Source organism: Macrobrachium nipponense, chromosome 1 (assembly GCF_015104395.2).
Source record: "Macrobrachium nipponense isolate FS-2020 chromosome 1, ASM1510439v2, whole genome shotgun sequence".
NCBI lineage: Eukaryota > Metazoa > Arthropoda > Malacostraca > Decapoda > Palaemonidae > Macrobrachium > Macrobrachium nipponense.
The window spans coordinates 171,676,033-171,692,292 of record NC_087200.1 but is presented as its reverse complement, the minus strand read 5'-3'; the positions used below and the strand labels follow the sequence as shown (position 1 = coordinate 171,692,292).

The 16,260-nt window shown below is 37.2% G+C and overlaps 1 protein-coding gene across 1 annotated transcript in view; it reads right to left on the bottom strand.

The window, feature by feature from the left end:
* Positions 1 to 666, bottom strand: part of LOC135219831 (sodium- and chloride-dependent glycine transporter 1-like) — a 50,636-nt gene extending 49,970 nt beyond the window's left edge. The window contains 1 exon segment of the mRNA XM_064256933.1: positions 519 to 666. Within this exon segment, the coding sequence (XP_064113003.1) occupies positions 519 to 533 (15 nt within the window). The 5' untranslated portion in view covers positions 534 to 666.
* Positions 667 to 16,260: the final 15,594 nt, after the last annotated feature.

The following is a 16,260-nucleotide window of genomic DNA, read 5'->3' as shown; positions in this document are numbered from 1 at the left end:
CATATATTATATATATATATATATATATATATATATATATATATATAATACGGGTTACTTTTGCACCAGATAATTTGCAACTGAAGTAGCCACAATGAGTTCTTAATTAACTTCTCAACTTGCTTAGTAAGGATATCGTTAAACTACCTTGGCAATAGCTTATACTGAAAAGAAAATTACGGTTGACAACGGCCTCATATAACTTCATATAAAAACAGCATAGTTAATGAACAATCCCTAATTCCCACTAATCCCTATAGCATACCCAGCGAAATGCATGATACTAATTCTTTATCTTTGAGATATTTTCGAAATGAAAGGATGCATTTTCGTTTTTACGCTGCACTTCCTTTGTCTATCGAGGTAATCGGCGATTTGGGAAAAGTCAAACCGCGTACGTAATTCATGCACAGAGAGAGAAAGAGAGAAAGAGAGAGAGAGAGAGAGACAGGAGGGGGGGTGGCGTGGGTGGGGGGGACAACAAAGCAAATAGGGGCAGATATGGATTTTTCACTTACGTATGCCTGAGTCATAAACCCGGATGTCGTTAACCTATTTTTACTTCTGTATCAGGAGTCAGGTCCTGAAATAACGAGACGCATGACACTGCGTATATGCTCATGTAGGAACCCCCCCCTTTTTTTTATCTGTATCTAAAATCAATTCAGAACACCGTAGGCCGGTTTTCCTCCCTTCTGGCATAATGGGTTCCTAGCCAGAGCAAAGACCGGCATGTCTGTCACTCGATAGGATTTGCAGAGTGATGATGCAACGCTGTCAAGACCATGCACACTTTCTGGCAAGCTATCTCGCACGAGAGGCCCATTGTTTTGTCTCTGATGTAACCAATATTGATATAATAACCACGAAGACCGGTACCGATTGAATCAGTAGCCCTGAATCTTCCGATATATTCCGTGAAGTATCTATACCAGAAATAGTTGAGAGAAACTGTCCTACCTTTCCTGCCAACGTCCATGGACCAGCTGCGCTCGGCGTCGTCTGTCTTTTCTCAACGCCAAGACACGCTTGCTAGATGAACACTGAGGAGGCACTCGTATCATGGTAACGTGACCTTGGAATGGCTCATAGAAGTTACAACACTCATTTCATATTCCGGAAACTGTGCACTTCGTTTCATCGTGAATAAATCTCGAGAATTGTCAAAGACATGGCTGTTTTTCCTCTTTCGTTTGGAATCTGTCAAATGGTGGTAAGTCGACGGTATACATAAACTGACAACCTCTGAGCCCGGTGCAGTTGGCGGGAATCTGCCTCCCTTCGCCGATGCGCGTCTCCTCCCCTTTTCCCCCGAAGGACGTTAGTTTCCACTCAACACATTTCCACTGTAAAGTGTTCGGTACTGGAAAATAGCCTCGGTGCACCCCGCGGCTTGTCAAAGCTTTGTTAGCCATTTGCATCACATATGTTAAACATAATGTCTTTTTAGTCATCTTCTAGCCGGTTAGCATCTTCGAGGGGAAATCTTAGTAATGTAGTAAGCTGACTGAGCTAAGGCTGGTGGGTACAAAGCCAATGTATGGTGTGCAATACGACGCTGCAATGGAAATATGATCTCGTCCCCAGCCACTGACAACCCTCATATTATAGAGAGACTTACATTATATTCACATTTATAATATAGTCGAATTTTATGCAATATTTAATCAAGTGTACTGTAAATGACAGAATGAATGGTAGGAAAGTCAGGCGATGGTAGCGTGATTCGGACAAAATTTGCAAACCGCGAAAAGTGACATCTGGCAACTGATGGCTGTTGGAAGCGCTCAAAGCTAAATCGATCAAGACAGCAATCGTTTCTCCAAGATGAAAGCAATTGTTGAAAGCAATTGCCAATAGAGCTGGAAATTTATCGATACTATTAACAACAATCTTTCTGCCTTTGTCTCGTCAGAAATGTTTCAGACGTCTAAATAAACGAAATTCTGCTGAGCATAATATTATAGTTGAAAATCAAGCTGCCTTGCTCGTTCGCTTAGGAAGTAGCGTGTACAAGCATCATGGTCAAATTTCGTCCATTTTCAGGAAGGTCCGAAAAAGAATTTAGAAAAAGCTTTTTGTTGCCGGGGCTGGGCTTTGGGGGAAAGGGGAGGGGGGGGGGGGCACGAATGGGAACGAGTCTAGCCCTAGAGCGTTGGAAAAAGAGTAATCAGCATTTTTGTTCAAGTGGAACTCATTGTGAGAGCTGTAGGAGATGGAATAGCCATCGAAAATGCTTGAGAGAGAGAGAGAGAGAGTCTGTTATACCTAAAGAGACCTGCAGGTCCGTTGGCTGAGTTCGCTTCAACTACACCAACCAACCACCAATGATTAGGTATTGATATACACAGTGCTCTTTTTTTCAACGAGAAACAAATGATGTTAGTCAAATCTAGCTGGAAGAGTATATATATATAATATATATATATATATATATATAGTATGTATATATTATGTATATATATTATATATATATATATATATATAATTATATATATAATACTATATATATACATATATAGATATATATAGAGATATAATATATATATACTATATATTACTATTCTATATATACTTATATATATAATATATATATATACGTATATATACATATATAATACATATATATATTATATCTATATGTATATATATATAATATATATATATTATATATATATATATATATATATATATATATTATAATATTATATTATATATATATATATATTGCTAGCGACGTTTCGAGACAAAAGTCCCATCTTCAGGCTAAAGGCAAGAATAAATGTTACATCAATACAAAACAGTTCAAGCAAGTTAACGTAAAATGATTATAAATTAAAGTATTTCTAAGTAAAATTACGAATTAAAAAATCTCAAAGAATGAGCATTACATCAATACACAATACATTCGAGAAAAGGAGATGTAAAATCATAAACAATTAAAATATTTCAAAGTAAAATTACGAATAAAAACATTAATATATATATAATATATATATATTATATATATATATATATATATATATATATATATATATCTAATAAAAGGAGCCCATAAAAACACCAAAATATAGAGAAAAAAGTACTATATTTCAGAGCAGTCCACAAACAAGCCAATTTAAGTCACCCCCGCTGATAATCTTCCTTTAATCTTCTTAAGGGTTGGTTGAATGAAGAGGTTGTCGATCGTGTCCGAAATCCATGCTCCTTTGAGATGTTGCATTGACCTGCCTCTCTTTTTATTAAGGCCGATTCCATCATTTGACTCTTGTACCGCAGTTGCTGCTATAAATTACACGTGACAAATTCCAGTTTATTCTATGGTTATGTTCATTTATATGGTTGAAAAATAGCAGAGTTCTGTTGTCCATACCTAACTGACCGTTTGTGTTGTATTAATCTCTGGGGAAGGGATTTACCTGTAAATCCGATGTAAGATTGGTCACAGTCCTGGCATGGGATTTCGTATACCCCAGAGTCCTTTTGAGATGCCTTTTGTTGGACGTTAATCAGGGATGTTGGCTAAGGTGTTTGGGTAAGTAAATACAAAAGGGTTCGATTTTCCGAAGGGATTGGTTATTCTCTTAATCGTGTCCAGGTGGGGAATTATTATTTTATTGTTGGGTGTATCTCTGGTCTTGTCTTTAGGGGGTCGGTAGAAAATTACGTTTTGCTTTGTGAATGCTTTCTCAATTATATGGTCAGGATATTTTAAAGACGAAAGTTGCTGCGAATTAGTTCAAATTCTTTTTCCAGGAATTCTGGGTGGGGAACAAATTCGTAAGGCTCTAAGAACAAGTTACTAGCTACACCTATCTTGGATAGTACTGTCGTGATAGCTAAAGTAGTGAATGTATGAAAGTGAGAACGTTCTGGTTTTCTGTATATGGTGAATTTGAATTTGTTATTCTGTCGTATCTCTGATTATTAAAACATCAAGAAAAGGAATTTGTTGTCTGTTTCCCATTCAACTTTAAATTTGATGCTGGGCACTAATGTGTTTAATTTCGCGAGGAATTCATTAAAACTTGCCCGCACCATTATCCCAAAATGTTAGGATATCATCCACGTATCTCAATCCACAGCATGTTTTTGGGTTTTTATTGCATTTATTACTGTAGTTTCAAAGTATTCCATGTACAGATTGGCTACAGAACAGGACTTAAAGGACTACCCAATAACTACACCCGAATTTTTGCTTGTAGAATGATTCCCCGAATGAAAATACGTTATTAGATGCACATAATTCAACTAGCTTTATTATTTTGTCAAGCGCCAAAGGGAAATGATCTGAATAGGGGGTTATAATTTTCACCCTTAAAAAGAACTGGAAGAACGTTCCTGTACTGGTTATGTTTAAGTGAAACCAGGGAATATTTACGTCAAGGCTTAAAAGTTTTATGTTGTGAAGTGGTATATGTGCTTCTCTGAATTTGTGACAAAAATCTTCCGAATGTTTAATGTGACTGGGAGAAAAGGTGCCTAAAAAAGGGGAAAGGAGGCCAGCTAACCATTTAGAAATTTTGTAATTGAAAGCTCCGGCACATGAAACGATGGGTCTGAATGGAAGATTGTCTTTGTGAGTTTTGGGAAGGCCATAAAAATAGGGTAATTTAATTTAGGATTAATTACTTTAAATTTCTCTAATAGTTCAATACTCTTTTTGTCTTTGCCAATTAATCTTACTTTCCGAAAAAATTCTGTGGGAACGTTTTGGAGGGGATTTTTCGTCAGTTTTTCGTATGTGTTTGTGTCGCTAAGGAGCTGGGTTGATTTTGTCAAGGTAGAAGTTTTCTTTGTACCGTTGTTACGATTTTGCCGTCTTTGTCGGATCTACTTATTATAACATCTAACTTTTTTAGCGAGTGGATGGCTATCATGAATCTGCGAGGAACAGGATATTTCTTATGTAAATCAGTTAAAGCATTTAGTAACACTCCTTTTAAACATATCTCTTCACGGTTGTAGTTTTTGTCAGATATGAATTTATCAAAAGCCACTATGAAGTCTAGGTTGTTTTTGCGGTCTGGCATAAGGGCGAAGGATAAGCCTAAATTTAAAAACTAAATGTTGATTTACAGTAAGGGGGGTGTTTTTGGATAAGTTTAAAACTTTGTCTTGTTGCTCAAGATTATTCCACGCACTATTGTCTATTAGGTTATTTAACTTGCGTAGAACGTTCTGTTGGAATGAATCACGCTATTATAGGCAGCAATGTCGGAACAGAATGAAATCAGATACCTGTATATGTGGTCCGTAGTGAGGAGGCGAAGATTAGACTGGGTTCCATATATCACTCTGCGTAGTATGAAGATGTCGTTTTTTCGTATCGGTGATTCTTTCCTCCAGGAAAATCTTGTGTGAGCAGAGGGAAGGGGTCCGATTGCTGAGTCCATCTCCCGAATCCGTACATTTTTGGTAGTACTTGCTCTTTGAGGCATTCTTCTAAAAAGTGTTTTTGGTTTTTTCAGCGGTGTAGTCTGATCAGTTCTTTCTCAAACTTGCGAAAGATTGGCTTGACTTCTGGAAGTGAGTGAAGAATCCTGGAAAGGCGGTTGAATTCCATAATGGGCTGAAATGACCTGGTAACAATGTTCTGTAACAACAGAATTCCATCTAATAAAAGGAGCCCATAAAAACACCAAAATATAGAGAAAAAAGTACTATATTTCAGAGACTGCTGTCCTCCCTCTTCAGGTAGTGAATGAGAAAAGTTTACAGAAAAGGGGTGGTGGTATTTATACCAAGAGGTCCATCCACAAACAAGCCAATTTAAGTCACCCCCGCTGATAATCTTCCTTTAATCTTCTTAAGGGTTGGTTGAATGAAGAGGTTGTCGATCGTGTCCGAAATCCATGCTCCTTTTGAGATGTTCATTACCTGCCTCTCTTTTATTAAGGCCGATTCCATCATTTGACTCTTGTACCGGCAGTTGCTGCTATAAATTACACGTGACAAATTCCAGTTTATTCTATGGTTATGTTCATTTATATGGTTGAAAATAGCAGAGTTCTGTTGTCCATACCTAACTGACCGTTTGTGTTGTATTAATCTCTGGGGAAGGGATTAGTGCCCAGCATCAAATTTAAAGTTGAATGGGAAACAGACAACAAAATTCCTTTTCTTGATGTTTTAATAATCAGAGATACGACAGAATACAAATTCACCATATACAGAAAACCACGTTCTCACTTTCATACATTCACTACTTTTAGCTATCACGACAGTACTATCAAGATAGGTGTAGCTAGTAACTTGTTCTTAAGAGCCTTACGAATTTGTTCCCCAGAATTCCTGAAAAAGAACTTTGAACTAATTCGCAAGCAACTTTCGTCTTTAAAATATCCTGACCATATAATTGAGAAAGCAATTCACAAAGCAAACGTAATTTTCTACCGACCCCCTAAAGACAAGACCAGAGATACACCCAACAATAAAATAATAATTCCCCACCATGGACACGATTAAGAGAATAACCAATCCCTTCGGAAAATCGAACCCTTTTGTATTTACTTACCCAAACACACCTTAGCCAAATACCCTGATTAACGTCCAACAAAAGGCATCTCCAAAGGACTCTGGGGTATACGAAATCCCATGCCAGGACGTGACCAATCTTACATCGGATTTACAGGTAAATCCCTTCCCCAGAGATTAATACAACACAAACGGTCAGTTAGGTATGGACAACAGAACTCGCTATTTTCAACCATATAAATGAACATAACCATAGAATAAACTGGAATTTGTCACGTGTAATTTATAGCAGCAACTGCCGGGGTACAAGAGTCAAATGATGGAATCGGCCTTAATAAAAGAGAGGCAGGTAATGAACATCTCAAAAGGAGCATGGATTTCGGACACGATCGACAACCTCTTCATTCAACCAACCCTTAAGAAGATTAAAGGAAGATTATCAGCGGGGGTGACTTAAATTGGCTTGTTTGTGGATGGACCTCTTGGTATAAATACCACCTTTTCTGTAAACTTTTCTCATTCATCTACCTGAAGAGGGAGACAGCAGTCTCTGAAATATAGTACTTTTTTCTCTATATTTTGGTGTTTTTATGGGCTCCTTTTATTAGATGGAATTCTGTTGTTACAGAACATTGTTACCAGTCATATATATATATATTGAATATTAAAAAATGAGGAGAATACCATGCTTAAGCAAAGTCCCGCCGTTCCGTGTCAGGACGGTGGAAAAAAGTCAAGGAGAGGCAAAGAACAAAGTGACATGGCTTTATGCTTTATACAAAGGTACTGAGGTAGTATGGTTGTTAAGTGAAGGTACCAGTTTCTTAATTGCCAAACTTTCAAGAACGAGGAGGTGGTGTTCGTATGGTGACGTCACAATGACCTTAAAGTTTTTGTTATTTATCTCTGCCTTACAGATTCTGACATGATTCTTGATATTTGATTGTTCAGGGGTGGATAATTTGCTGCCCGTTCGGTAACTTACACCTAATGAGCATCACATCTCACTTTGAGCAACCGGGGCGTACTTCCTATGTAGGTCTGCTGATTACATCGGCAGCAATTAAATCAATACACTACACCGGATTGCATCAAGGAGGGCAATTTCTCTTTGTGTTTTAGGAAGCTACCAATAGTTCTAGGATTTATGCAAGTGAATCTGGCATCAACTGCTGGAAAATGGCGGTTTAAAATGTTCTTAAGGCCAAGCTTGACCTAGAGTTTGTACAATACTGTAGCCTTAACTCTGTTGTGCCGAATTTTGTGAAGTTCAAATTGTATAGACAATCTTTGTTTAACACCAGGTTTTGTTCTGATTCCACAACTACTTTGTTAAACTTGGAAATTTGTGAAAAAGAAAAGCTAATTGAGAAACATGAAAAGGCCATTCAACCTTTGCACAATGAAATTGTTAGAAACCTTACACTTATTGATTTGATTATATTTAATTGCTTACTGACTAAACACCTAAACCACTACACTGATGAAGTAAAAAAACACGCATAATAACAAGCTTCAGAAACTAGGCATCATTATACCTACATTCAATGAAGGAGGGAATAAGGTGGTATTTAACCTATCTGATTATAATTTAACTAAGAGAGAGGACTTCCTTTTATCTTTAGGCCGTGATTTTTGCTTGCCGGTTTACACACCTTCATATTATGAATATTTTCTACCACTTGAAATTTTGTTTTCAAAATAAAAAAAACTTAGCTCTGAATACTGACCTTTCGAAGTTTCAAAACGACCTGGCCACATTTGCCCATATCAATTTTAACAAACTAAAACCAAGATGGGTACCATTTTTTAATAAACAGGACCTTGGCATCCTTAAGAAACTAAAAGAAAACGGTAATATAATTTCTTCTAAACCCGATAAAGGGAAGGGAACCGTCATAATGAATAAAACAGGGTATAATCACAAAATGGAAACAATTCTGAAAGATGCTACCTAGTTTAGAAACATGGGTGACATTGACTACAAACTAATTTTTAGAAACGAGGACAGAATAAACCGGTTGAAAACTTTGAAAGATAATAAAACGATAGATCAAACAACCTATGAAAATCTTTATGTAACAAATTCTTCATTGGGTGTTATGTATGGCCTACCAAAAATACACAAGGAGGGTATCCTTATGAGACCCATCCTTTCATCCTATACTACACCAGGTTACAAAATAGCTAAATTCTTGACACCTCTATTAGAGAATATATTAGTTCCGAGGTAGAGTGAATTAGATATAAAAGGACATTTGTAGCTCGATGTATGTATATGAATCACGGTAATGTGACATGACTTAGTATATTAATGGCGACGTGCTGTCATAAGCACTACAACACTACCGAGGTCGAGGTGGGTTAATGCTGGCTCCAAATCAGCGAATACCTGAGCGCGAAAGGTATTTGAGGGTGAGAGACGGCATTGATTTATAGCCTCTTGCGGTGGTGGAGTGGGTAAAAGCTTCACTGACGTTCCTGGATTTGTATGGTGTCCTAGGTTCGCGCCTGGGCGTCGACAATTCTATTATCGCCTAATAAAATTCCCCTTCGGTTAAGCATATATGAAAATATATAATTCCGAGGTAGATGAATAAGATATTAAAGGAATTTGAAAGCTCGATGTATCTATTATCATATATATATATACTATAATATATATATAGTAGATATATATATATCTATATATTATATATTATATAACTACATAAAGACAGTGAGAAATTTAGATTCAGATTGGAGTTAGACCAAGTTGACAGGGAGACCCCATCTCTCCTAGATTATTCACAGCTTGCCTAGAAGGAGAATTTAAGAACTTAGATTGGGGAAATGTAGGAATTAACAACTTAAGATTTGCAAATGACATAGTTCTATTCAGTGAATCAATCAGGGGAGGAATTACAAAAGATGATAGAAGATTTGAATAGAGAAAGCAGAAATGTAGGACTGAAAATGAATATGAGTAAAACTAAGATAATGTTCAATGAAAAGGCAGAGAGACAACAAATAAGAGTTATGGACGAACCTCTATAGACTGTTAATGAATATATGTATTTAGGACACACAGTAAGTGTTTCCCCAGGACATGAGACTGAAATTAAAAGAAGGATAAGCATGGGATGGAGAGCTTTTGGTAAACAAAAGATAATGAAAAATGTTTAATCAGATGGTCCTTCCAGTATTAACTTATGCATCAGAAACTTGGAGCCTTACTAAAGCCTTAGAACATAAGCTAGTTACAAGTCAAAGAACTATGGAAAGAATAATGATGGGGATAACACTAAGAGACAGAAAAAGAGCGTCATGGATACGAGAGCAAACTAAAGTAGTGGATATTCTAACAACAGGTAAGGAAAAGAAATGGACGTGGTCAGGACATATAATGAGAATGTCAGATAATAGATGGACGAAAAGGATAACAGAATGGGTCCCAAGAGATTGCAAATGAAGCAGAGGAAGGGGGAGAAGACGATGGATTGACGATCTAAGAAAATTTGTGGGCATAGAATGGCATAGAAAGACCATAAACAGAAGGGAGTGGAAGGACATGTCTGAGGCTTTTGTCCTGCAGTGGACTAGCAATGGCTGATGATGATGATGATGATGATATGATATATATATATATATACGTATACATATAGGTGTGTATATATATACATATAGGTTATATATATACATATATACATATATATATATATATATATATATATATATATATATATATATATATGCATCCATGCAGCTGTAATAGCCACAATGTCCTCTTAACTTCTTGAATTCTTTGCTCTGTTTTGGATATGCTTGTCACTACAAAGCCTGAAGATCCAAGTCCAAAGGAGTTTTTTTATATTTTTTTTCAAATTTTTATTAGCAAATTGTGATGTCCGGTACCGGGAAACGAACCCAGGTCCCATAATCACGAAGAGGTCAATTTACCGACCTGACCACGTGACCTCTTTGTGATTATGGGATTTGGGTTCGTTTCCCGGTACCGGACATCACCATTTCCTCAAAAAAAACAAAAAAACCTTGGACTTGGATCTTCAGGCTTTGTAGTGACAAGCGTATCCAAAATAGAGCAAAGAATTCAAGAAGTTAAGAGGATATTGTGGCTATTACAGTTGCATATGTATCTGGTAAAAAAGTGACCAGTAGATTCTACATATATAATATATTGTTCTGAACTGCTCGTTCCCTCCTGGAAAATGTAATTTAACACTTTAAAAAAAATGGCTTTGAATGGAGGGACGAGAGATCACAACAAAAAAAGAAAAAAAAAGACAATACGGTAGAAGGCCAATATTACTGAGAAAGGAGGAATTTACATAAAAGCTGGACATTATTTTTAAATGAACTATATTTACATTATTTTCATAGTCCAGGAACTAATAAGGTGGTTGATTGTCGATCCACTGGAAACACGTGGCTGGGAAATGGACCAGACACAGAAATCAGAATTTTGCACAAACGGGTTATTTTAATGTAAGACTTATTCCAAAGGGTTCCCAACTTCTCCCACAATCAGGCACGATGTTTGTCTACAAAGAGATTGCATTCTAGCATCAGTACCAAGGCGAGGAACACGTGGGGAGCATTACACACTACTTTCTTTCAGTCTAAAAATTTACAAACCACTCAAGGGGCGTGAAATGACTGGGAGCTTATACAGAAAGGACTATTACGTTGCTTGAATTACTAGGAGATGTTTACTAGCATCACAAGGGAGTTAATGACAGCATTGAACCAAAATTTGGGGAATGAGAAGCTGAACAAAGAAGGGGGAAAGTCGCCTTGGGAGAATGAAAATTAATTACAGACAAAAGGCAAAACAATTCCGTGGCTGAACTAAATTTGTCTCACAGTATCGGGAAATCCTACCTTGGTAGTCTTCGTATCTGCTGATATTCCTGTGCACTATGGAGGTAAAAAATACTTGGGGCTCCCTGAGAGGAGGCGGGGGGGGGGGGGGGGGGGGTGGGGGGGGAGCAGAAGGGGTGAAGTGGAGTCTGCAGGGCTTGAGAAAGTCTGAGAAAGTGTCCCTGCCCATTTGAAATCTCGCCTGGTAAGGGGTCGCCCTAATCCGGATTTTCCCTGTGGGGCCGGGGGGTCGCAAATTCAGAACAGCCAGTGGGAGCAAGGACGGGTTTTCAAGAGAATGGAGGCTTCTAGTTCAAAGGGGCAGCTTGCAAATAGGCGAGGATGAATGAGTTATAAAGCCAAGTCTTGACTTTCCTTGGTTCTGGCTTAAAATCCTGAAAACAATATATAATATACATTATATATATATTATATATATATAATATATACTAATATATGTATTAATATTAATATATATAATACCTATAATATAATAATAATATATATAATTATATAATAATATATATATATATTATTATATTATATATATATATAACTATATACATAAATGTGCGCAACAGTTAGTTATTTAGCCGGTCACATTTAATTCTGGTCACCGCCACCCTGTCAGTCCGAATAGAGTCTGATTTCCGGGAATGGAAGGATGAGCGAGCACATAATTATGTGGTCGATTGATTATTGTATCTTTTCCTAAGCACGAACCAACAAAAAATATACACGTGTGGTTTTAAGAAGGTCAGACATCTATGCTGTTGTCATACCGATCGTCTTCACAAATAACATATGATTGTATGACTTTAAAATTCAATTTTTTTTTTTCATAATGAACTTGGAGCGAAATAAGTCCTCGAGTTAGTGATACAGATTACTATGTAAACAAAATAGAATTCAGAACCATCAGACAACAACGATAGCACCATTCTTTGTGGAACACATTCAAATGAACAATTATTTGAAAGTATGCCATGACTAACCAAGCTATCAAGACTAGCCTTAATTAAAGAGTTTTGTTAGTGCTACATAATACAGCCAACCAATCTTATCAACTGAAACTATATAGCTGCAGATGGATTCAAATTGATTTGATTGATTTTATGAAATTTAGGCTATCAAGCCAGCGCTGGGCTTTTCGGCAGTTGAGCGTTGAGGATCGCAGTCCCATCAAGCAAGGCCCCAAAATTTTGATTGGGCTGACCTGTTTCCAGGTCAGCATTTACCCTGAAACATTTCTAGATTTACGTTTTCTAACCCCACCTCCGAGAAGTATCGTGTCGCAGAATTTGGCGATTGTTGAGCTTTGAGTTAGCGTTTTACTGTCATATTGGCAAAACCTAACCTTTTCTCACCTGTTTGTATGTGGTTTGGTTCTTTTCGATCTCCTGCAAGCCTCACTCTTTGAAAATGGCTAATTTGCATATTTCAAAATTGCCGTCATTTCTGTGTTATAGATTGCTACTTAGTGATAATGTTTCTTGCTTATTTCCATCCTTCTCACCTTATAGCTTACATGGGATACGATATAATTATATGAAATAATGTTTCATCAACATTGATTATATTCTATGTATTTAACCTTATACTAATTAAGGATATATGTAATATACCAACTCAATACGATAGGAAGCCTGTCGTACATCACAATGAGCATTGTCAAGAATGATAGTGTGAAGTCTGAACAATACGAGGAGAGCGAGCGAACTAACTTTATTCGGTTGTTGCTGTTTGAGATTGAGCTGGCCTTATGCCAGCACGGGCTCTTGCTCCTAGAGCAGCCCGTAGGGACTTTATTCGGCAAATTAGGCTGTACTTAAGGCGGCGTGTGGACGGAAGCGTAGTGTCCGTCACGCACGCACGGACAAACAAACGAAAAGGGACAGAGCCCCCGCTGTGAATGTATTTCTTCACAGACGAAAATACATGAATAATTTTACACATAGGTAACGGATTCCCGACATATGTACATCAAAAGAAAGGGGCGTGAAATGCTCTTCATTTTAGTTCCTGGAAGAAGAGAGAGGAGATTTGGGTATTAAGCCGAACACCATAAAAATCTGAGGATTGTAATCAAGGTTGGAAGGAAAAATATCGTTAAATGTGATATTTATTACATAAATAAGCCTTTAAAATAACGTAGTAACGTAGTTACAAACAATTTGTGGGAGAACAAGGCAATTCGCGTAGATCTTAGGGCGTTTCCTTCGTTCAGATTCGCTCGCTGTCTGTAAAGAAATATTCAGGAAGATTAGTATCGAAAAGTCATGGTCATTTGTGTAGAAGAATATACCCATAGGAATAATAGCCCACTTAAAATTACCTTCCAATTGAGCAACGGAGGTTTACATTAGTACCAGGAAGGAAATACACCGAAACCAAACAATCCTGAAATGAACGGTAAACCTAATATAAATTTGCTCGGTCGTAATATAGGAGTCATTCAGTCATAAATATAACCACTCGAAACAACATCAATGTAGTAGACGATTCTCTTACCCAAGTGTTAACAACGTGAATTTATGATTAAGCTAGAGTTACTAGTTCGAGAGCTATATCATCTGAAAGGACAAGAGAATACGATATATAAAACATATTGATCACAAAAAAACTATTACGAATCTTCATACGATTAAAAATGACAGACAGGAAAACTTGAATAGGCAACACAAGGCACTGAGAGTTCGCAATGATAACCTTAAGAATAAGCCCTATATATTCTTGGTACTCACCATTGTCGAACCATGCACTAAGGCGTTGCAGATGGATTTTGGCAAATGTTCATAAGAGGGTGACGTAGACCAGGGATCCCAATAAATAAAAAAGAAAGAAAAAAAAAAGGAGCCCTTTTCCACTATGCGATTCTTGTCGCACCAAGATACGATTGCAGTGCCGGATCTAAATGCGACACAAAATTGCGCAAATCGTACATTTGTCCGACTGCCGCACAAAGTGATCCAATTTTTGACAAGCGCTTGGAGTCTGCTCTCATCCTGAAGTGGTGACTAGATGGACAGGAAGAGAAAATTATTGTCTTTATTTATTACATTTGAGAAAAAGAGAGAAAATCTAGAATTCACTCGGTACACCCTTTGAATACACAAAGGCACTTGTATGGTGCATTTGTCACAATTTTTGAGGAGCTGAAGAGAGATAATGATAAATTTTTTTAATTACTTCAGAATGTCTAAAACTACCATTGAGGAACTCTTGTCACGTCTACATGACCAGTTGCTAAAAGAAATGAGACATTCAGAGATGATATTTTGCCAGCACAACAACTGGCAGTTACCATCAATAATATGGACCTTTCCTTGTAAATTTGCTTTTCCATATAGAAATTAAAAAGGAGAAATGAAAACATTAGTGTTAGCTGAAACATCTCTATTTATCAAAAGTATAAACTGATATCTATATAAAAAACTAAAATCTTTTACTTTGATATAAAAAATCCATATATCTCAGTTTCATGAATTAATGTAAATAAAACGTAAGTGTTAACTATAAAAAATTCTTAAAAAATCATATATATCGAAATCAAAAGCTTTTAGTCCTCTTTCATATCAATAATCTGCCGATAACCTTCTAATAATTTCAGTATAAAAACGTATATGTAACCTAAATGAAAAAAAAAAAACAGCAAATCATTTAGTAAATCATTTCTTAGCAGTTTATACTTAAGCTATCCATACCTGTAGTTCTTTCTTATTTAAGAATAACACTATTGTTATTATTATTATTATTTTTATGGTGTTTTTCGTTGCATGGAACCAGTGGTTATTCAGCAACGGGAATGAATAACACTATTTATATCCCTCAAATGTTTTCAATACCCAGTGCACCCGATCACCAGAAGCAGCGGGAGTCTACTGCTGTCGCACGTATGTGCAGGAATAACTCGCATAGTGTGAAGACACATATTGAAGGCAATGGCCAACTGCAATCGCGTCTGGGTGCAGCACCGGACATGACCAGTGGGGTCTGTCGGCTGTAATGCGATGCCGGACCGGCAAATTTACCGGACCGACATAGTGTGAAAAGGCACACTAGAGATAATAGTCGACTGCTAGTCGCATGTAGGTGCGACATCGTGTCGCATTTACGTACGACATAGTGTGAAAGGGCCCTAGCCTAAGACAGGCATGTCGGACGAATCAAAACGGTCGGAACCTTCCCAGGTCACCAGGTGAGTTAGGTCTCTGCTCTCTCTCTGCTCTGTCTGACGGCCGGGCTGCCTCGCTCCTCGTCGCCGTTTTCGCTTAAGTAAAGCATATGGAAGGAGTAGGAGTTAGCAAACTACCCATCTTTAAAGACTGGACGGCAGGAAAGACAGTTTGATGGTACCAAGAGTAGGGCAATTAAAATACCAAAGTCTTAATAATTACTAGTCTTTCCTGTCGCCATGTGAAAATATGAAATGTCTTGTACAGGTGTAGAGATTTTGACAATGGAAGGGCGAACATTCGCCCGAATGTCGGCCTTACAATAGATTGCAGTGATTGCCATTAACAAAAGAATATAGTTTGGCATATCAAAACATTAGCGATAATTATGATAGAAAGATCTTGTAATAAACTAGTAACCAAACTGTCGCCAACCTCTGTTTTTAGTATTAACAAGTCCATTTACAGTGGAGTCTATGGATCATCATTAAAATCATCATCACAATCACTCTCGTTGTCCATGTCAATCGAGCATGGAGGTCGCCGAGATGCTCTCCTACATCCACAGGTTTTATGTAGACTCTTGAGCACAAAAATGAGGCAACTTTTCACTAACAGAATTTAAGGAGTGTCGCAGTTCCACTGTCTATTTTGAATAATACAAGTCAAACCAACCAAACCCTTCTGCTCTGCTTTCTGTGCCTAAGTTGGTGCCCGATTCAACGGCTTCTTGTCGCTTGACGTCTCT